The sequence below is a fragment of the Gopherus evgoodei genome, chromosome 3 (assembly GCF_007399415.2).
Source record: "Gopherus evgoodei ecotype Sinaloan lineage chromosome 3, rGopEvg1_v1.p, whole genome shotgun sequence".
NCBI classification, from domain to species: Eukaryota; Metazoa; Chordata; order Testudines; family Testudinidae; genus Gopherus; species Gopherus evgoodei.
Genome location: NC_044324.1, coordinates 56,117,678 through 56,139,722, shown reverse-complemented (window position 1 = coordinate 56,139,722; position 22,045 = coordinate 56,117,678). Strand labels below are relative to the sequence as shown.

The 22,045-nt window shown below is 42.0% G+C and overlaps 1 protein-coding gene across 5 annotated transcripts in view; it reads left to right on the top strand.

Moving 5' to 3' along the window:
* Window positions 1-2,538: 2,538 nt before the first annotated feature.
* Window positions 2,539-22,045, top strand: part of HMGCLL1 (3-hydroxymethyl-3-methylglutaryl-CoA lyase like 1) — a 104,102-nt gene continuing 84,595 nt past the window's right edge. For 2 of the 5 annotated variants that reach the window (XM_030555634.1, XM_030555635.1), the window contains exon 1: window positions 2,539-3,187. In XM_030555634.1, coding sequence (XP_030411494.1) covers window positions 3,074-3,187 — 114 coding nt within the window. In that variant the 5' untranslated portion in view covers window positions 2,539-3,073. Of the gene's footprint in view, window positions 3,188-15,306; window positions 15,399-16,109; window positions 16,131-22,045 lie in introns of those variants that run through there. The other 3 variants (XM_030555632.1, XM_030555633.1, XM_030555636.1) reach the window with 3 other exon arrangements.

Sequence of the window (22,045 nt, the reverse complement as noted above, 5' to 3'; positions counted from 1 at the left end):
TGGCAGAAAGAAAGAAAATGTGAAAAGTGACCGGTTATATAAGCAGGAGAGGTAGGTATATACTATCTATAAGTACTGTGATACTGTCACATGAAAGGTGCTAGCTACTAGCTACATGAAAGGCAAGAGTGCGAAGAATAATTATTTGTCAGTAAAATATCTTCCTCTTCACATGTATCACTGAAATTAGAAAATTATCTGTTTTGTCACAGGGGAACCAAGAAGTAAGCACTCAGTTCTGCTCCCAGTAAAGTCAATGAGCGTTTTACCATTGACTTCATTGGCCCTAAATTACATGTAGTAATTTTGATTGAATATTTAGGAAAAAAAATCAAATTTTCTGAAGTTGTGGAAATATAAGAAGTTTGAGTATAGATTTTCCTCCCTCCCCCAAGACTACTCAAGGGACATAAGAAACAGAGAAAATATACTGGCTACCTAAAATGTTAATGTCATAAACAGATAGTTAAGGGTTAATGTCTCTCTTACCTGTAAAGGGTTAACAAACAGGGACCCCAAACACCTGACCAGAGGACTAATCAGGAGACAAGATAGTTTAAAATCTCATGGGAGGGAAGCCTTTGTTTGTGGATTTTGGGTTTGGCTTTGTTCTCTCTGAGTCCTGGACGGGGCTAGAGGTGTAACCAGGTTTCTGCCAATCTCCCTGCTACAGTCTCTTATCTGTTCAGAATTGTAAGTAGAAAAGGTGGTCATAGTCTTTTAATTTGTTTTCTTTTTCATTTGCATATGTGTACTTGCTGGAAGTAGCTTAAATTGTGTTTCTGCTGGAGAAAGTTTCTTTCTATTGTTTATAAGTTGAAAGACCCTGTAACTTTTTACCATCTAAAGTGCAGAGATAAACCTGTTGCTTTTAATAAAAAAAAAAAAAGAAAAAGTTTTGCTTTAAGACCTGTTTGAGTGTTTTCTCCTAGTTAAGGCTCAAAGAAGCTTGAGTCTGTATTGCCTGAGGAAGGGAATGCTAAAGTTCCTCTTTGTGTTAGATTCACAGAGTTGAATCAGGTGATCTCCTAGTGTTCCCAGGGCAGGAAGGAGCTGGGGAGGAAGGAGGGAGGGGGAAGGAAATGGTTTATTCCCCTTTGTTGTGAGACTCAGGGAATTTGGGTCTTGGGACCCCCAGGGAAGGTTTTGGGGGAGACTAGAGTCGATCAGGTGCTCTACTCTAAGTCCTGATTGGTGGCAGCCTATCAGATCTAAGCTGGTAATTAAGCTTAGGGGAATTCATGCTAATACCCATATTTTGGACGCTAAGGTCCAGAATTGGGAATTATATTATGACAGTTAATAAGTGGGGAAATACCCATGACACTTACTGTAGGTAAATGTGCTTAGATTTAGAATTACAGAGATGATTATTAGCAATACTTTTAAAGCCCTTTTTCTAATTATATTTCTAAACAATTTTACCGTTTGGAGTTTCCATTATCACTAAGAAACTATAAGCTTCCAAAGTATACTATCATTTTCTATTTTTATCTTTTACAATGGCACTCAGAATTTGTGAAAATATACACACCTGGGAAGTTTTGGATGCACAAAAAATGCAGGATTGAGCCTTATAGCAGCAAATACTTTAAGTGCTTTAAAGTATTATGTGTATGAGCCCAAGGCTTAAATTCAGACTTGGCTGTAAACTTGATATTCTTTTGCAGATGACCTCTGGAGAGGTCAGTAAATTTAACAAGTGTCCAGTGATACCAAGGAAAGTGAATTAATTAGAAGTAATCTCAAACACATACGGTATTCCACTTGAGAAAGTGGCTTTGGAAAATTGGCTGAGCAGACCTCCTGCTGAAGATGACAAAATATAACTTGCTGTTTTTGAGAAAGCTGTTAATATTTGAAAAATATTTCTTTCCATAGGTCTAGTATTACTGTTGCTCCAACAAATGAAAAGAATAAATGCAAAAGTTTTCTTAAATGCTTGTAAATGATTCACTGACACACGAAGGACCAAATGTTATTAAAATGTCTTATTCAGAACCTTTCTTGTAGTTATGTAATCCAAAACCAAAATATATACATATAATTTGGTTTTACAGGGGAAAAATCCAACCCCAACAACCACAATCCAACCACTGTCTTGAATATTCAAGATACAGATATGTATTTTAAAGTATGAACAACTTGTGCTAGTAGCTTTTTATTATAAAATCAGTTTTTTCTCCTCCTTTAGCTATAATATGTTCCTGCTCATCTCCCAGTTCCCCTGGTGTTGTATTGTAACTCTGTCAAAGAAAATTTCCAGGTAATTTTAAAGATCTTATAATTAATTGTATAATTAAGAGTAGTTGGTTGCCCTGTTTCTACATATATCCTTCAGTACCTGATTCCTGAGGTCCTCTGCCCAGCCCAAATTCCCCGTAACCTCATTTGAAATGTCGGGTGTGCAAGGAATGCAGACTTGGGCCCTGACTAATCAGGGTCTCTGCTGCATTCTTATTACAGCTCTAGAGGCCTGGCGTAGTATCTTACCGGCCTGTTCCCATCCCGTTTCCATGCCTGATATGGAAGAGCGATGGGTCTGTACCCAAAGTCCTAGCACTGAGCACCCCCAAAACTATCTGAAGGTCGCAGCTGGCTCCTCTACAATGTGTTGATTACGGCCGCAAGGCTGTGAAGACCGGGGGCGGAGGCAGTTCCCGTGCGCCTGGATGGAAACGCTGGGTCTCCCCGCCTGCAGGCTGCACAACGAGGGACTGCGTAGGCGGGCGGTTTCCAGCTGTCCTATGCTCCTGGGCAGCGCGAGCAGCAGGGGCGATTGCTAGAGCCGCCGGAGCGGCTGCAGGGACCGCCGCGGCTGGCCGGTGCTTGCTCCCTGGTGGCGCTGCGGCCAAGCGCGGGAGGCTGTTACCGCAGCAGCGTCGGGAGCGGGCGAGGCCGGGAAGCAGGATTCCCCCGCTCTCCGCCAATCACACGCGCTCCCCAGGCCCGGGCTCCAGCCACTGGCTGCGGCGGGCGCCGGGTCCGGCCGGGCTCCGGGCGTCGGCGTCGGGTGATGCGGTGACCTTGCGGCTGGGCGGCAGGCGCAGAACGAGCGCCCGGGGGCCGGGCCATGGGCACGGTGCCGTCCGCGCTGAAGCACTGCCTCAGCTATCAGCACCTCCTCAAGGAGCAGCTCTGGATCGGGGAGCCGGCCGCGCCGTCGCCTGCTCTGCATCCCGGGCAGGTACCGCCGCCAGCCGGGCCTGAGGCGGGCAGGGAGGGAAAGAGCCGGGGCAGGAGGAGCTGCAGCATCCATGGGCTGCCAGGGCGCGTTCTCCAGCAACAGCCCCATCCCTTACCTGCCTGCCTTGACCTCCCACCTGTCCCCCCCACTCCCCAGCCTGCAGCTCCCTCCCACACCCGCCCATCTGCCTGCTGCCCTCTTCCATGCCCACTCCTCTGCCTTGCTTACCTAACACTCACTCACCTGTGTGACTCCTGACCTCCCCCCCGCTGCTGTCTCCTCCTATTCCCACTCCTCAGTGTGCAGCCCGCTGTCACCCCCACTCCTCAGCCTGCTGTCTCCTCCCACCCCCACTGCCCTGCCTGCTGCCTCTCCTGTGTGTCCTTCCCTTCCTGTCCTTTGGGCACTCCCCTACTGTCCCCACCCCTAGCCAGCTGCTATTACACTTGCTCCTGCCCACCGCCCTTGCCTTCTGATCACTCTCCTGCTGCACTCTGCCTGCAGCATTTCAACCCTCATAGCAAAGTTTTTAAGTAATCTAAAGAGGAAAATTAAATTCAATAGGTGAGACATTGAAGGCCCCTAGAAATGTGCCTATTAGTAGTCCCAAACTGCCTATCAGGGAAGCACGTATAAGATTGTTTGGTCATTTGTTTATTATTGATTTGGTATTTTAAATTACGGTCCTTTTATTAACATCGCTGCTAAAGATATTCAGTGTCCTTTGGGGGTGGCACTATATAGGGGAAAAAGACAATCCATGAGGATTTCCTTTTTCAAAAAAATCCCTCCCCTCCATTTATAGACTGCTCCCAAAGTGGAACAATTCCTGTAAAACTGTATATGGAAGACATCTACTATGGCACCTACTTTTGAAGAGCCATGCTACCAATTTTGCCCTTTCCGTTTTAGTTAAGGTTACCAACTTTGGCTGGATGAATTCCTGGAAGTTTCATCGCATGACATTACCTTTAATTGAAGATTAATCTTTAATTCCTGGAGACTCAAGGGCAATCCTGGAGGGCTGGCAACCCAGTTTTAATTTTTGTTACTTCATTTGTTCAGACTTGCATGTAAGCAGCTTACATCGACCTTACTCTTTAAGTGTCTACACTAAAATGTAGCTCCCACCGATTAATTTGCCTACTACACTGAATTAATAACACCACCTCCACACGAGGTATAGTGCTTAAGTCGATGTAGTTAGGTTGACGCAGTGGCAGTGTAGACTCTGCGTTGCTTACATCGACTGTTGCTGCCTTTCAGAAGCCATCCCATAGTGCCCCACACTGACAGTTAAATCAGTGCAAGTGCTCCTGATGAGGCTGTGCACTGCTGACACAAGGAGCATAATGTGGACATGCAAAAGTAGTCTAATTACTGCGGTGGCTGTAATTCGACGTAACTAATGTCAACTTAATTTTGTAGCATAGACTTGCCCTAAGTGGTGGCTGGAGTCCTGTATGAACTGCTTTTCCTCACTGTTTGGCCTGTGCAGTGGTATGTGAGTAGGGATTTAGGCTGGAGGGTGCCATAGTGCAGACCAGAGGAACAGAAGCGGTTGTGGCTGTCTGCAGTATTCATCTGCACAGCAGGAAGCTCCTGCTGCTACTGCCTAAGAGTGGGGAAAGTGAGGCAGCTCCTTTGGAAGGGCCTATTTACTTTTCCGCCTGCCACCCCTGACTAACTGTGGTGGCCCACAGAACAGCCAGCCACACGAGTGACATCTGTGGGGCGGCAGTGACCAGGAGCCTGCCAAGGAGTCTTCTACTCTCAGACACTGGCAGACATAAGTGAACAGAGATGTTAGGGGAGAGAGTGAGGAAAGGTACAGAGATAGTGGAGTTGTGGCTCAAGTGGAGTGGAGATGAGGACAGGGACACAGCATAATCAGGGACTTGAAGGAAGGAGGTGAAGGGAAGAGACAGACCTATCTTGTGGAGGATGGGAAAGATCCCAGACGCCTGGAAAATAGCTAGTACCTATCTATGAAGAGAGGAATAAGGACAACTTGGGGAATTATAGACCAGTCAGCTTAACTTTGGTACCCCAAAAGATAACAGAGCAAATAATCAAGCAGGCAGTTTATAAGTAGAAGATAATAAGGTGATACCTAGCAGCATTGATTTGTCAAGAATAAATCATATCAAACCAACTTAATATCCTTCTTTTGGCAGGGTAACAAGCCCTGTGGATAGGGAGGAAGCAGTAGATGTGATATATCTGGATTTCAATAGTGCATCTGATGCCATCTCACATGACCTTATAAGCAAACTAAGAAATATAGCCTAGATTAACCTACTGTATGGTGGGTACGTGACTGGTTGGAAAACTATACTCAGAGAACAATTATCGCAGTCAAGCTGGAAGGACATATCGAGTGGGGTCCCAGAGGGATCTGTGCTGGGTCCGGTTCTGTTCAATATCTTCATAAACAGTTTGGTTAATGACATACAGAGTATATTTATAAAGTAAGCAAATGATTGGCTGGGAGGAGTGGCAAGGCTTTGGAGGGCAGGATTAACATTCAAAATGATCTTGACAAACTGGAGAAGTGGTATTAAATTTCATCCTATTTATTTCAGAAGGCAGAGCACCACATTTAGGAAGCAATAATCAATTGTACAAATACAAAATGGGAAATGACTGATTAAGAGAGAGTACAGCAAACAAAGATCTGGGGATTATAGTGGATCATAAACTAAAATATGAGTCAACAATGTAATATCATTGCAAAAAAAGTGAACAACATTCTGGAATGTATTAGCAGGAGTGTTGTAAACAAGACATGAGATGTAATTCTTCCACTCTACTCAGCACTGATAAGGCCTCAACTGGAGTATTGTGTCCAGTTTTGGGCACCACACTTCAGGAAAGATGTGGACAAATTGGAGAAAGTCTTGAAAACATGACCTATGGGAAAATACTGAAAAAAATTGGATTTGTGTATTCTGGCGAAGAGAAGACTGAGGGGGGACATGATAATATATCTCTGCAGCCATTTCTGACCTAGAGTAACATAGTCTTGTTAGAGGAACTAAGATCTGGGAGAGTGAATGGATTAATGGCTAGGTATAGGGCCCATAGAGTTTACTAATATCTGTTTTATTTGTTTACTTGTATCTTATACATAAATATTAATTTACTTAGAACAAACTATTGCACACATAGCTAGTTTGCATAACTTCATGTTCCTGTTAAAGTTACCTCATCTTCCCACTCCTGTTCCCTTCCTTTGTTTGTTAACCCTCACTTGTTGCATTTTCTGTTGATTTAGATTGTAATCTCTTCAGGTGAGGTACTATCACCTACCATGGGGCCCCAATCTAGATTGAGGCCCCTGACCACTACCTTACTATAAATTATTATTAACGGTTCTGATGCAGATTTTACAAAATTAGGTATGTGAGAATTTACATTTATAGGAAAAGCTGGACATTTAAATAATTTGAAATTGACAAAATATAAGTCAATTCCGGATCCATGTTTTGATTAAATTGTTATACCTACTACAATAGACTGGCAAATTAGAATTTGTTGAAAACAAAGTTTGAACTGTAATATGAATGTCCAGTTTCTGTTAGTTTAAGTCAATGCATCTTGTACTACAATGGTAGTGCTTACGTAGGAGTAGGCCACTTATTTATTTCTGATGTATGGAGTGATGTTTTAGCACATACAGAACTGAAGAGCTTGTCTCTGTCACCAACAGAATTTAGTCCAATAAAATATATTACTTCACTCACCTTGTCTCTTATTTCTGATGGGCAAATACAAACCTAAGACTACTTTGTGTACTGTGATGGTTTGACTAGGATTTGTTTGGTTCATAGCAGGTAGGGGCTGTATAAATTTTGCCTTGAAGGAAAGATGTGTCCAAGAAACAGCAAAGGTGAGTCAGGGCCAAATACAGAACTCCATATGATGTACTCCAAACCTGGCTGTTCTGTTGCCATTTGAATGGCTTACAGTAACTACCCATATCTAAAGGCTCCTTATAGGTGCTGTTGTTGAGAGAGGTTATCACAGATTTGGGGCCATCTAATCAACTAGATTGAGGTGCTGAGGCTTATTGAGTCTTTCTGTCAATAATATGATTGTAGGGAACCCCAGGGTGGAAGAGGATCGATGTTCCTCATTCAGGGGTTGTAATTGTTTTTAAAGCTACAGGTAGTCATCAGTCTTGTGACTATGGAGCCAGAGCACAGAACTGCTGATACTGGTGTGGTCTCCTATCACTTTAAAAGTAATTAGACTAAATGCATAGGACTGCAATCTCAATTTCCCTCAATCTGAAATGCTGTGTTTCTGAAAATTTGGTCCTGGAGATGGAAATTGGTATCTGAGTTTTGGTAGTTTAGTTCTGGCTTTTATTATATACCAGCATTTGATGATGATTTTTTATTTAAAGTCAGAAATCTCCTAAATATACTGCCTAAAGAGAAACTAAACCCATGAATGAGCAAACTAGAATCAATGTAAATTTGGCAAGCAGCATACATTGACATTAACTACCACTTGCTATTTGGGGCTGGTAATTGGTCAGCATACAACTTGTGAAGGGATAATCTAGTTTCATTCTACCTGCGCAGCTCTTTGATTGCCAGATATGTTTGTATGATTTGCCTTTTCCTTAGGTACAGCATGCAGAGTTGCATTAGGGCTTACTACCTTTACCTATAGGAGCTTTTCCTATAGGTGGAAACCAAAATTAATCAAAATTTTACTAACTTCTCCTTGAAGTGTTGGAGAGGTGACATGTAAGATTGTAACAGCTCAGATCTAAAGTAGCCTGTAATTGTGAGTATTTATTTAGATTGTTTTGGGATTTGTACATGTATTTATTTAAAGAAGAATTATACAATAATGCTGTCAAAGCTACTACAAACACAGTCATTATTTTTGACAATTATTATACACAATAAATATATCATGCTTTGCATTCAGATGATTTCATCTACTGAAAATTGCATAATAAGCGTGTTTCCATGAGAGAGAAAGAAGCCAGATGTTTTTGTCTTTGTACCACAGAATTCTTTTTGTTCTTGCATATTTTTAAAGGCAACCATATTTCCAATTGTTTAATGAGCTCAATATTTTATAGAGGATATTAATTTTGTAGCTCAGAGTTCTTTTATCTTATGTACCAGTTCTAAATTCCGAAAGCAGGCAGAACTTCTGTTGACTTCCGAGCTAATTTTGTCTACAGTAAAATTGAAGGATTGACCATTAAGAAACCTCAACCAGATTTAGGCTCCGACCATGCAAGTCCCCTTGCACCTGTCTGAGACCCTTTTGAAGTCAGTCGGGTGCAGTGTCAGATTGGGATCTTGCTTTGTTGCAGATTTCCAAGCATGATCATTTCTGCACAGTTTAAAAAAAATATAGAATTGCAGAAGTACCTATAAAAGTGTCAAACAATGTTAATACATAGGTAAACCAAATAAAACCTTTACAATGGACTACCATGTAAACATTACAGGAAACAACATAACATTTAAAACTGAAATTGTAGCCCAATTCAGACTCAGATTAGGGTCCCATATCTTCTTAAATGTCTCTGGATGACTTCTGAATTGATAAGTGTATTAATTTCATTCGTGCCTTTAACTCATTCTGACCCTCAAATAGTACATTTTAAAGACTCCTTTAGATTTCAGTAGTAGTAAGGTTAGGCCAATGCTGAATGCTTTTGAAAATCCCACCCATACTACTTTCCTGGATAGGAATGTATTTAAGTACATGTTTAGGTGTTTTCTAGAACTTGGACCCAAGAAAGGAGTAGAGAATGAACTTTATGCAAAGGAGGGGGGGAAGCTATACTTTTCTCCACTCTCCCTTACGTTAATCCCTCCTTATTCAGGCAAAACTCGCCTAGAAGCCAATGAAATTTTGCCTGCATAATTTCAGACTCAAGCCAGTAGACCAAGCATGATAGATTTCATGCTCTGAAATAAGAACATAATGATGTTCGTGAACGGGGTTGGGGTGGAGAGGTAAAGAGAGAGAGAGAATAAGACTTGGAAAAACTAAGGAACAAGGAGGCTGATGATGCCAAACAGGATATGGGATATTAAAAGCCTGATAATAAATTGCAAGAAAGTTTGCCTCAGTGGAGTCATCAGCTTAGCTCTTTTATGCTAGTTTGTTGGAAATAGAGGAACGATAACTGAAACATTTTAGCAGTTACAGATTTATATTACATAGAGATTATTAGCTGGCTTCAGGACTATATAATATAGCTAGAAACACTATAAAGCATTTTATAGATAATGCTTTGTAAATCTGGGAATTAAAAAAAAACACACAGGAAATTTTAACTCGGACCCCATCATCTATTTTTGATGATATCCCGTCTTTTGATCTGTTGCAGCTCCGCCTCCCTCTAAGAGTACACACAGGAAAAAGTGATCTTTGTTTTCTCTCTTTGCAGCCCAAGGAGAAAGAGCCTGATTTCAGAAATGCCCCCATGGCAATTCATTGCACTAAAACGTTGGGGCAGCTTGAAATCTTTCTTTTCACTCAATTTTCTATGTGGCTTGACTGAGGCACATTGAAATTAAGGTCTGGTCTGCACTATGACTTTAGGTTGAATTTGCAGCATTACCTTGATTTAAGTCTGGACCCGTCCACACGACGAAGCCCTTTTTTTCAACTTAAAGGACTCTTTAAATCGATTTCTTTACTCCACCTCCAGTGAGGGGATTTACACTGAAATCGGCCATGCCAGGTCAAATTTGGGATAGTGTGGATGCAATTCAACGGTATTGGCCTCTGGGAGCTATCCCAGAGTGCTCCATTGTGACCACTCTGGACAGCGCTCTCAACACAGATGCACTGGCTAGATAGACAGGAAAAGGCCCATGAACTTTTGAATTTCATTTCCTGTTTGGCCAGCGTGTTTGCAGAGCTCATCAGCATGATGTGCACATTGCCCAGCGCATACTTTATGAGAAGTCTATGACCATGTCCCTCTTGTCACCGTGCTGCCGTTGCCTACTCGCCTGGTTCTGTGCGAAACAATTGTATCCTGTTGCTCAGATGGAGAGAGGGGCAACTGATAACATGACTTACAAGGAATTAGAATTAACAAAAGGGGTAGCTTTGCATCGAGGAGAAACACAAACAACTGTCACACAGAATGACCCCCTCAAGGATTGAACTCAAAACCCTGGGTTAACAGGCCGTCAATTTCACAAAACAAATCTAGTCAATTTCTTGTTTTGATCCATCTATCTTTTACATCTTAGACGGGCAGCAGACAGTGCAGTATGACTGCTAGCCATCGTCATCTCTTGGGTGCTCGGCAGAAGATGGGAATGACCTGGTTGAGTCACTCCCATATCTGCCCAGGCACCCCTGACCGATCTCACGAGGTTGGTTAAAAGAACACCCAGGAATATGATGACACTGGCTACCAATCGTAATGCACCATCTGCTGCCAAAAGGCAATGAGCTGCTGCTGTGTAGCAATGCAGTCCCACATCTACCAGCACTCAGGAGACATACAGTGATGATGAGCTGAGCGGGCTCCATGCTTGCCGTGGTATGGCGTCTGGTCAGATAACCCAGGAAAAAAGGCGTGAAATGATTGTCTGCCGTTGCTTTCACGGAGGGAGGGAGGGAGGGAGAGGGGGGCTTGACGACATGTACCCAGAACTACCCGCGACACTGTTTTTGCCCCATCAGGCATTGGGATCTCAACCCAGAATCCCAATGGGCAGCAGAGACTGGGGGAACTGTGGGATAGCTACCCACAGTGCAACACTCCGGAAGTTGACACTAGTCGCGGTACTGTGGACGGAGTCCGCTGACTTAATGTATTTAAGATTATTTTGTGTGGAGACACACACAATCGACTGTATAAAAACGATTTCTAAAAACTGACTTCTATAAATTTGACCTAATTTCGTAGTATAGACATACCCTAAGTGACCTGCCCACAATCATCCGCAGCCAAATTGGATTATCATTGAAGTAAATATAAGTTTTGCCACTGACTTCTAAAGCAGCCGTATTTGGTCCCATATGAGTGTTTCAGAAGTGATGATGAGCCATGATTCTCCTGGCATTCACTTCTCTTCTTCCTATGAATGACAGTAGCTGTGGGTTCAACTGGGAAAGTTTATAAGCTGTATTATCTACAGTAAGAATTGACAACTGTCCAGACAGAGTGATGCCCTCAAGCAACATTTTGTTATGTCTTATTTATCTTATGAGAAAGAAATTTTGCTTAATCAGCATTTGGTACTGTATTTAAAATGGCAATGACAAGTAGGTGACTCAAAAAAGTAATAATAAAGATCACTATTAATGACCTGCCTCTCTCTTTCTAATGAACTTGATTCATATGTGATGGACCCTTTGATGCATGGCAAATGAGGTGGGAAATCCCAAGGCGATTGAGGTCACTGACTCATTTTATCCTAGGTTTTACGGCTAAAAGATTTTGCAGCCATTGGAGGAAATAGGATGACACCACTTTTTTGATGATGCAGCTGTCTGTCTGTGCAGGCTAAAGGATTCATTCTATATCTAGGCCTTGTGGCTAAATTTCAGTTTTCATATGAACAGGTAGAAAATGAATTTTAGATACAATCCAAAGGTAAAGCTGAAATGAGCGCTTGTCACCCCCCTTTTTTTTTTTCGCTGTTTCACAGCATAAATATTTTCTGTCAAGTTGGTGGTGCTTTGAAGTAGCCAACTGTAGAAGCTGAGAGTAATCTAGAGTCTCTGATGTGTGTCACAGGGCGCTCCTTCAGCTACCTGGTGTGCTGTGCTGCCTGACCTGTTTGGGTTTTCTCTTACTCACAATATCACACAGTCCACTTCTTTTCTCCATGTGTATCCTTAATGTTTAGATTCCTACTATCACAGAACACAGTACAGGCCTTCCACCCAACTTTCTCTCCTACACCCAGCTCTTCCCTTATTGAGCTAATTACCTCATTAGCCCAGTCATTGCCCCAAGTGTCAAAAATCTCACCATAACAGGTTAATTGCCTCCAATTAAGCCAGTAATCTTCTCTGTTATGCAATTCCCTAAATGACCAGGGTGCTACAGTAGCACTCTGTCACATATCTTCCCTCTTTATTTTGTTTGAGACCTCTTTTATTGCCTCCTGAGGGAGGATGCCCTCCTCTCCATCTGACCCTTACCCTCTTTGTGGGGGTTTGTACATGTCATAAGGAGCCTTCTATCCAGCATTCTCTCCTACACCCAGCTCTTCCCTTATTGGGCTAATTACCTCATTGTCCCCAAGTATCACCAATCTCACCATAACATGTTAATTGTCTCCAATTAATCCTATAATTGGCTCTGTTTGCAATTCCCTTAGTGATCAGGGTTCTACAGCTAGCATTTTGTCACAGTTTGTCTACTATGGAAGGAGTTAAGTTTAAGGAAACTGTAGGGGTCTTCAGAGAAGTAGTAATTTAGAACTTCAGGTCTTGTTGGGTCCTCCATCATTTAGTTCCCTTCCCCATTTAACAAAGATCCACTATTTGCTTTAACATTCTTCTTCTCCCAGGTGTATGCTGGAAAAAAAATACTAAGGCAGACGATCTGTATTAAAGAGGGTGTGGGATTTTGTATATTTGCTCAGGAGGATTTGAAAAGTGTATTTGAAATAGTAGACAGTGCCCATGTACTCATCACAGTGCTCATGAGGACATTGACATGTCTGCATTATAAGGAAAGAACATTTTTCAAGCCACCTACTTAAGTATTAGAAGTGGTACTGTTTAGTTTACTGAAAGTAACTCTATTAATCTGGAGGAAATAATGAAACAGGAAAATACTGGTTTGGAGAATCATAGAGACAGTCCATCACATCTGAATTTATATGGAAAGGTTCTATCAGAACATCTAATTGGATAGAAAAAAGTCAGTAAAATATATATGCTTTGATTAATTTATGGGCTTATTTGGCCATTCTTGTGAGATAATAGTCTCTATAGACCAGTAATTCTGTGATAAAATCAGACTGTTTTATGTTCTGTTAAATAACAATAAAGTTTAATTAGCATGTTGGCTATACAGTAAAAGGGGAAATATTTATTACCATTGTATTAATGCTTTCCATTTGAATCGTGCCTTTTATTCAGGGGTCTCGAAGTGCTGTGAAGGCATTACATTTAAAAAGTTCAGTAGTGGAACATTATATTTTCTATCTTACGATATGAGGGTGGCAAAGCATATTGTGAATAGATAATCAACAGTGTATTAAATATGAGATTCTGAGGCAGCATCTGAGTATGTATTTTCCAGCAGTTTGGTACAGAGTACAGATCGGATATTCGTGCGTTGATCTCATTATCCAGTGATCCATCACTGGATATGACACTACCCAGGTATTTAAAGTTCTCCACTAATTTAAACAGAGTACCATCAATGGAGATACTCGGGACAGAAGCATTTGATCCAGATAATGAGATCAATGCACGAATATCCAAAGCAAGCCAGGCACTTGGCTGTCTGCATGTCAAAGTTTGAAACCACCACAGCATCCGGATGTCAACAAAACTGCTTGTGTACAGAGCTGTTGTTCTTTCATCTCTTTTGTACGAGTGCGAAACATGGACACTATATAGGCATCACATGAAGCAGCTCGAAGCATTCCGCATGCGCTGCCTCCACAACGTCATGAAGATCCGCTGGCAAGACAAAGTACCCAATCTTGAGGTCCTCGAGAGAGCTCAGATGACAAGCATCGAAATGATGATCATGAAGTCACAGCTATGTTGGACTGGTCATGTCAGCCACATGGATGCCAACAGAATCCCCTGCCAGCTTCTGAATGGTGAGCTCTCCCAGGGCATCCAACATATAAGTCGTCCATGGAAATGTTACAAGGACACCATCAAAGCCAATCTGCAGTACAGCAGTATCAAACCTAGGGTCCTTGAGGATGCCGCCCAGCGACAGAACACAGTGGCGTGCAACAGTCAGAAATATCTTCATCACCTTTGTGGAAGACCGCTGCCGGCATCTACAAGAGGCACGCGAACGACGTCACAAAGCACCAGCAGCGCACAACCCAACTTCCCATGCAACGTCTGCAGCAAAATGTGCACCTCTAGAATTGGCTTGTGTCATGGTATAATTCCCCACTCTGAACCTTAGCATCCAAAAGATGGGGTACCAGCATGAATTCCTCTAAGCTCAGTTACCAGCTTAGTACTTGTAGCGCTGCCACCAACCAGGAATTCCAGTGCCTGGTATACTCTGGTCCCCCCCCCAAAACCTTGCCCGGGGACCCCCAAGACCCAGTCCCTCTGGATCTTAACACAAGGAAAGTAAACCCTTTCCTCACCGTTGCCTCTCCCAGGCTTCCGCTCCCTGGGTTACCCTGGAAGATTACTGTGATTCAAACTCCTTGAATCTTAAAACAGAGAGGAAAATTCACCTTCCCCCGTCCTTCTCTCTTCCCCTCCCAGACTCTCCCTGAGAGAAATTAATCCTAACACAGGGAGAAAATAACCTTTCTCTCCCCCTTCCCTCCTGACTCCCCACCAATTCCCTGGTGGATCCAGACCCAGTCCCCTGGGGTCTCACACCAGAATAAAAAAAAATCAGGTTCTTAAACAAGAAAGCTTTTAATTAAAGAAGGAAAAACAGTAAAAAATATCTTTGTAAATTTAGGATGGAATATGTTACAGGGTCTTTCAGCTATAGACACTGGGAATACCCTCCCAGCCTAAGTATACAAGTACAAATTAAAATCCTTTCAGCAAAATACACATTTGAACTCCTCCCAGCCAAATACACATTTGCAAATAAAGAAAACAAACATAAGCCTAACTCGCCTGATCTACCTAGTACTCATTATTCTGAACTTATAAGAGCCTGTATCGGAGAGATTGGAGAGAAACCTGGTTGCACGTCTGGTCCCTCAGCCCCCAGAGTGAACAATAACCAAACACTAACAGCACACACAAACTTCCCTCCCTCAAGATTTGAAAGTATCCTGTCCCCTGATTGGTCCTCTGGTCAGGTGACAGCCAGGCTCACTGATCTTGTTAACCCTTTACAGGTAAAAGAGATATGAAGTACTTTTGTTCTATTAACTCTTACTTATCTATTTATGACAGCTTGTATAGTCATCAGAGGGCACACCATGAGACCAACAATAGATGATCTGCACAGATTTGTCATCATCGGATCGATGGACTACCAAGACAGATCTGAACACCAATGTCTCCCTCAAAAGTAATATCAACCTTGTGTCCTGAAAACTTGAGGAACTTTGCATTATAAACATTTCAATAACAATGATTTCAACGGTGATTTTTAAAGGTTACTTTTTAATCATAAAGTCATATAGTTGGGAGTGATCAACTAGCGACTTTTAAAACTTGGACTGGGATCAGACATAGTAATTGATATTTGATTAAGATTTCAGTCCTGTACACAAAGAAAATTCTGGTGCTGATACAAAAGATACCAAAGAAACTGCAGTTGATAATAAGAAAAATTGTACTTTATGAAAGTATTTTGTGGTAGCTTATACATCTCTTTAGATGATTCCCTTGCTTAGTAGAGATTTACTTTATATGGGGAGGAGGATGTGAATTACTGAAATCTGCTTGAATTGTTATGCTTCATCTGAAGTTATTGTCCATATTAAATATTCACATGAAAGAGACTGGTTCTTAGTAGTTCTGGTGAGAAAGAAATTGATTAATTGCATATGAAAAATGACTAAAAGGTATATCAACATGAAACTATACTGGGTAGAAATTTCTTTGTTTGGATGTTTTTGACCACAGATGTTAGCTGTTTTGTATGGAAATAAAGGTGTTATTTTATGAGTTCCTTAGGCGGGGAAAGCTTAAAAACTTTTGAATACAAGAGATGTGGTCTGAAATGCCAGAGGACACTCATGGAATGTTAGGTGAAAGCCATAGGGAAATAATCAACAGCAGCATCTGGAAAGGAACTGTAAGTGGCTTTAGGGTTTAATTTTAATGCAAGTATTGAAAATGTGATTAACTATAGGTGTTAGTATGTGAGAAATCAGGGTGAGGAAGGTAAGTGATGAAGGTATATTATGGTAAACATAAGGATTAGGAAAAAGATATAACAGAATTCATAGCTGATCCCAGCAGAATTTATAAAAACGTGAAAACATAGTGGGAATTGAGAACTGCATGTTGGCTCTATACAAAGAAAATTGACTTGGATGATGAATTTATTAGTATGAGAGAGAAAGATAGGATTGGGAATTTCCTTGGCCCTGCTCTGTTTGTTTTGTGAAAGGTACAAACAGCCAGCTGGCGATCCCCCATGCATAGAGAAATCTCCAGACAATGTGAAGCTGTCTCGTGGCTCCTCTCCCATCTCCTGGCATAAGGGGAATTTCAGGGCATTTTGAGAGTAGCACAGGGCATGGTTGGAGTGCCATGTGCTCTACTGATCCCTGCTGATGTAACTGCTGTTACCAACCAGCAGAATTTAGAACAGTGTTAGTGTCAAGTGGACTCCTGGCTACCCCCAGGACTGCAGGGAAAGGAAAGGTGGCATAATGCCATCTTTGGTTCCCCGCACCCTGAGGTGCACACCATGGTGTACCTGAGAATCCAGACAAAGATCTTTAATTAGTAATAACTTGGCTTTGCTGTCCAAGTTTAAGGTTGCCTGTACAACCTTAATTCAGTCCTCTTGTGCAAATGCATTATGGTATAGTCTTTTAATTATATGACCACATATGTTTTCTAGCCAGTTTCAGCCTCTCCACACCTGTCCTGGTGCAACTATCCCTAGATTTCTCTGCCCCTCCTGGCTACCAGTCCCAATTGCCCTTCAAAGCCAGTCTTCCATGAACATCACAGTCTCAGTTTCCCTTTCCAGGCTCTAATCCCAGCCTTTCCCTGCTACCTCCACCCCTCTCTGGGCGCCTTCCCCCCTGGATTCACCCGGGTTTAGCGGATTAAAAATGTTACAGGTCATTTTTTTAAATGTTGTGCTATTTTCTTTGACAATACAAGAATTTACCCAGTGCAACAGTAATCTCAAATACAGTTATGAATCTATTTACCAACCAATATAATGTAAAATGGATAATTGTTAGTAGAGCTGATCAAAATATTGGATATACTTTTCACAAAAAAATTGTTGGTGTTGTCCTTTTATTCAAAGATTTCAAATTTTGACTGCAGAGAATAATTTAAATTGCAAACTTAGAAAATTTTCAACTAACCCTAATTATTAACAATTAAAAAGGCAGCAAAACATTTTCATTGAATGTGCTTACACATAGAATCATAGAAATGAAGGACTGGAAGGCAGTTTCCGAAGTCCTAAATTCCAGCTTCCTGCGCTGTGGATCTAGACCATCCCTGTCAGGTGTTGGTAGAACCTGTTTTTTAAAACCTCCAGTGATGGGAATTCCACATCCTTCCTTGGAAACCTGTTCCAGAGCTGAACTACTCTTTGTTAGAAATTTGTTTCTAATATGTAAGCTAAATCTCCCTTGATGCAGATTGAGCTCATTTCTCCTTGTCTTACCTGGAGTGGGCATGGAGAATAGTTGATTACAGTCTTCTTTAAAACAGTCTTTAATGCACTTGAAGACTGTTATCAGGTCCCCTCTCAGTCTTCTTTTCTCAAGACTAGACATGCCCTATTTTTTTAACCTTTCCTCATATCATTTTTATTGCTCTCCCTTGGACTCCCCAATTTATCCACATCTTTCCTAAAGTGTAGTATCCAGAAATGGCCACAGTACTCCAGCTGAGGCCTCACCAGTGCCGAGTAAATCGGGACAATTACCTCCCATGTGTTACATACAACATTCCTATTAATACCCCTAAGAGTGATATTCACCTTTTTCACAGCCACATCACATAGTTGACTCATTATTGGTGGCTCGCAGAGTCACCATTTAAAAATGTCGTCATTCTCCTGTTCTGAGAACATTACCGTGTTCAAGATACCGCTGTTTTCCCCTTACATTTCAGACTAGGAAATAACTGCGGTAACAGTTGGCAAATGTGAATTGTTTTGTTAATGGTGACCTGTACAGCTTGCAAGCTATGCTGGCACACAAGGTGCCAAACATGCTTAAGTAAATGGACATTAGACTTTTACTATCTTTGGGCATGAGTGATGTACTAAAATAAGATGTCCATGCTGAATTCATTAGATGTATCAAAAACTTTCAGTGCCATTGACCATGAGATGTAATTGACTCATCTCTGGGATCTGATGGGATGGATGGAGTGGCTCTTCAGTGTGTTCATTTTTCTCTTTGAGATATCAAGAGGTGGTGCTTGACAATTGGTCATCCTCTTTGAGGGCTCTCACATGTGAGAGCTTGTGAAATCGATATCCTTTCCGATGTGTATGGAAGGGCAGTATTCCTTCTGTCCTCTAGATCTTTGGCAACTTTCTTGCCTGTAAAGCACCATGCACACCAATAGCATTATGTACTATAAATAATAGTAGGGGAAATTGTGGGAGATTTTGGCTAATTGTCATCAGTATGCTGTTGATTCTCAGTTTTATGTATCCTTTTAATCAAACACAGATGGCAGAATCTAATAACTTTTCCAGTCTCTGACCAAGGTAGGTATGTGGATGAAAGTTGCTGCAGCTCAACTTGGTTAAGGAAGAAATGTTGCTTATTAGTGAGGGGAAACATTTAGGGGAATAGGAAGAGGTAATGCACCAACTACTGAAAATATATATTTCAATTTTAATACAGCCTGTAGTCCCTTATATCATCTATGAGTCCTTTCTAATGCAGACCTTGTTAGGGTTGTCTATGTCTTTGTCACCCTCAGGCTAAACTCCAGTAATACATTTACTCAATCATTCTCTTGAAAACAATCCAAGTGCATCCATGACTATAGAACACAGTTGCCTGCTTCCTATGTAGCATAGGCCACTAAAAGCGGCTAACTTGTGTACTCAAACTTCTGCATTGGCTCCCTGTTTGTCAAAAGGTTGGAATTTAAAGTATTGGTGATAATTCTGAAAGCCCTTAAGAGCTGCTTTTCATTCTCTGCCTTGTCAATACTATTGGGGGGCTTGCTATCAGTTCCACGGGCAGCAGGTATCATAGGCTGTGGGAGGCTGTAGTTCCTCAAACAGCCGGGCATGGCCCCACACATGCTCCACCCCTCAGGCCCCTCCTGCCATTCTCCATGTTCTGCCCTGGCCCAGGCTGGATGGGGCTGAGGCTGGGGCTGGAGCTGACCAGCCTGCTATGGGGAATGGGGCCGCTGGTGCTCGGGCCGTGCTGCTTGCCTGGCACTGTGGTCACACCGCCTGGCACACTTGGGTGCTTCGGCTGTGCCGCCTGGGGCTGGGGGCCACAGTAGGGATGCTCTGGGCTCCTTTGGGGGAGGAGGAGCAGAACAGGAGCGGGAGGGGAAGGGAAGAGGCCTTGGGCAGAAGGGGAGGAGCCGAGGGCTAGCCTTCCCAAATAGCGAGTTCACCAGCTGCCCATGGTCAGGTCCTGTGGACTGACTTTGAAGACAGGTAGCAGGGAAGTCAGTGGAAGGCATGCGCCTTTGGCTCTTTCTTCTCTTGATGGTATACCAGAGCTTGCATTTAGCAAATCTGAGGGCACAGTCATAAAATGAATTGATTTGAATAGCTGCTAGTGGATATATTTTGTGTACCCTAACAATGTGGTTGCTAATATTTCTAGCACATGCCGTAGTGGCTTTGATTAATTCTACTTGCTATAGGAAGCTTTGTGTAATTTACGTTGTTGAAATTTGTAAATAAGCATCTGCTTACCCCAGAGACAGATGTTGTAAGGGCCTGAAGCTCTTTATACACTTATTCCAGTGTAACTCCATTGACTTTAGTTGAGTTACTCTTGATGTACATTACTGTATGTGAGAGGAGAATCAAGCTCTAAAACATTAATGTAAATACATAAAATAACTACTCTATATTTATAACAAATCTGTGAATATTTACTGTTTCTTAACCAAGTCCTTATACAAGCTGCTGGCCACAAGAAATTTGCCTGGAAATTTAGCTTTAAACTAGTTCATCTGAACAAAAAGTCTCCAGTAAATAAATTTCTACTGGTCTAGATCTCAAGTGTGACCATCGGTCAGTTTACTTGTATTATATTACTACTTGTGTGTGCTTTGGAATTGGGAAGTAAAGCATGGAATAACTCTTTTTCTCAATACTATCTGAAGCAAAGACTTCATCAGGAGTGTATCCTGGAATTAGTTTGTTTTACTTTTTAACTTTTAAAATAGTAAAGGATGGGTGGAGGCAGATGTCCTCTGGAAGCTAGTTCAGAGAGCAGCTGCAGCAAATGTTTAGTCTTATTCTGACTTATGATATGATGATGGAACCTCTGAAAATGGCAATACTATCACAATACAGATACCTACTAATGTAAGTATCTAGGTCGATATCTCCTCCTGGTCTGTCCCTATTTAAAGTTTTTAAGAAACAAACAAAAATAAATAAATAGCGCCAGCTTAAAGTAATCCTACAACTTTACATGCAACTACTTTAAACAACATACACCCGGTGTAATATGGTCCTGTGAGCAGGTGTTGCTGCATTCTGCACCAGATGTATGCAGTGGAGAAGCCCAATTGAAAAGTCTGTTTACAAAGGAGTGGTGATAGTTGTGGCTTTTGGTCAGAAAGGGACATGATGTTGTGAGGTCACCATGGTATAAACAAGAGTGTAGCCTGTGTAAAGTGTGCAGCTAAAATATTTGTTTCTGAGTCAAATCCAACATATGACTTCACATGGCAATAATATAGTAGAAAATAATGCCAGAATTCTTAACCTGGTTCATTTTTTCTGAACTTGCCCATTACTAAGGAAAAGGGAGGTGATGGATGAGGAAACAAGAATGAACATCTGTTTAATCTTTGGGGCTGTGGGAAAAGCATTCTGTTTTGCAGAGTGTCAGAGAAGAATGTTTAACACTTCACTTATTTAAAAAAATGAATGAGTTGGTAGACCTTATAATTATACTAAGCCTAAGCATCATTAGAACTCATTTTTATCCTTTTAATTAAACATGGAGGAGGGATTCAAAGCATGGTTTATTCTTCAGCTGATGTTGACATTACAGGTAGCTCTGAAATGTAACATTTGTAATCTGTGGTGCGGGGCTTATTATATACTGCAACCAGAGATTGAGGCTTTAGATAGTTTATAGAAACAAGTAAAGGATTTTAAAAAGTAGGTGCCTGTGAGGCTTGTAAAAGTGAAATTAAACCTCTTGTTTTTCATCACAGTTTTTCTAGAGTGAGAAATTAAGAAATAGTCTTCACTTAGTTAGGGTAGGCTCCACAAATGGACTGACGCATTAGAAAGCTGAGTGTTACAGGGCCTAACGCAGGGATCGGCAACCTTTGGCACATGACCTACCGAGATAAGCACCCTTGCAGGCTGGGCTGTTCGCTGCACCAGGCCAATGGGAGCTGTGGGAAGTGACTCGGGCGAGGGATGTGCCGGCCGCTGCTTCCTGCCACCCCCATTGGCCCGGAGCAGGGAACCGTGGCCAGTGGGAGCTGCGATCGGCCAAACCTGCGGACACAGCAAGTAAACAAACCAGCCCAGCCCACCAGGGTGCTTACCCTGGCGAACCGCGTGTGAAAGGTTGCTGATCCCTAGCCTAATGTTTAGGACCCTACAAAATCCAAGAATAACACTGTGATCCAAAGTACTGACTTAGATGCCTAGGCTCCCTATACAAAGCATGGGAAGAGCTAGATGCCTAAGAATGCATTGCACAAAAAGCCAGCACACCATGGTGGAGTTGCCTAAGCTTGCCAGTGGGAGATGCTGACCAGAGGGATGTATGTGAAGCCCCTCCACGCTCTCAGATATAAGCCTAGATCCAGGCTGCAGGAAGGCAC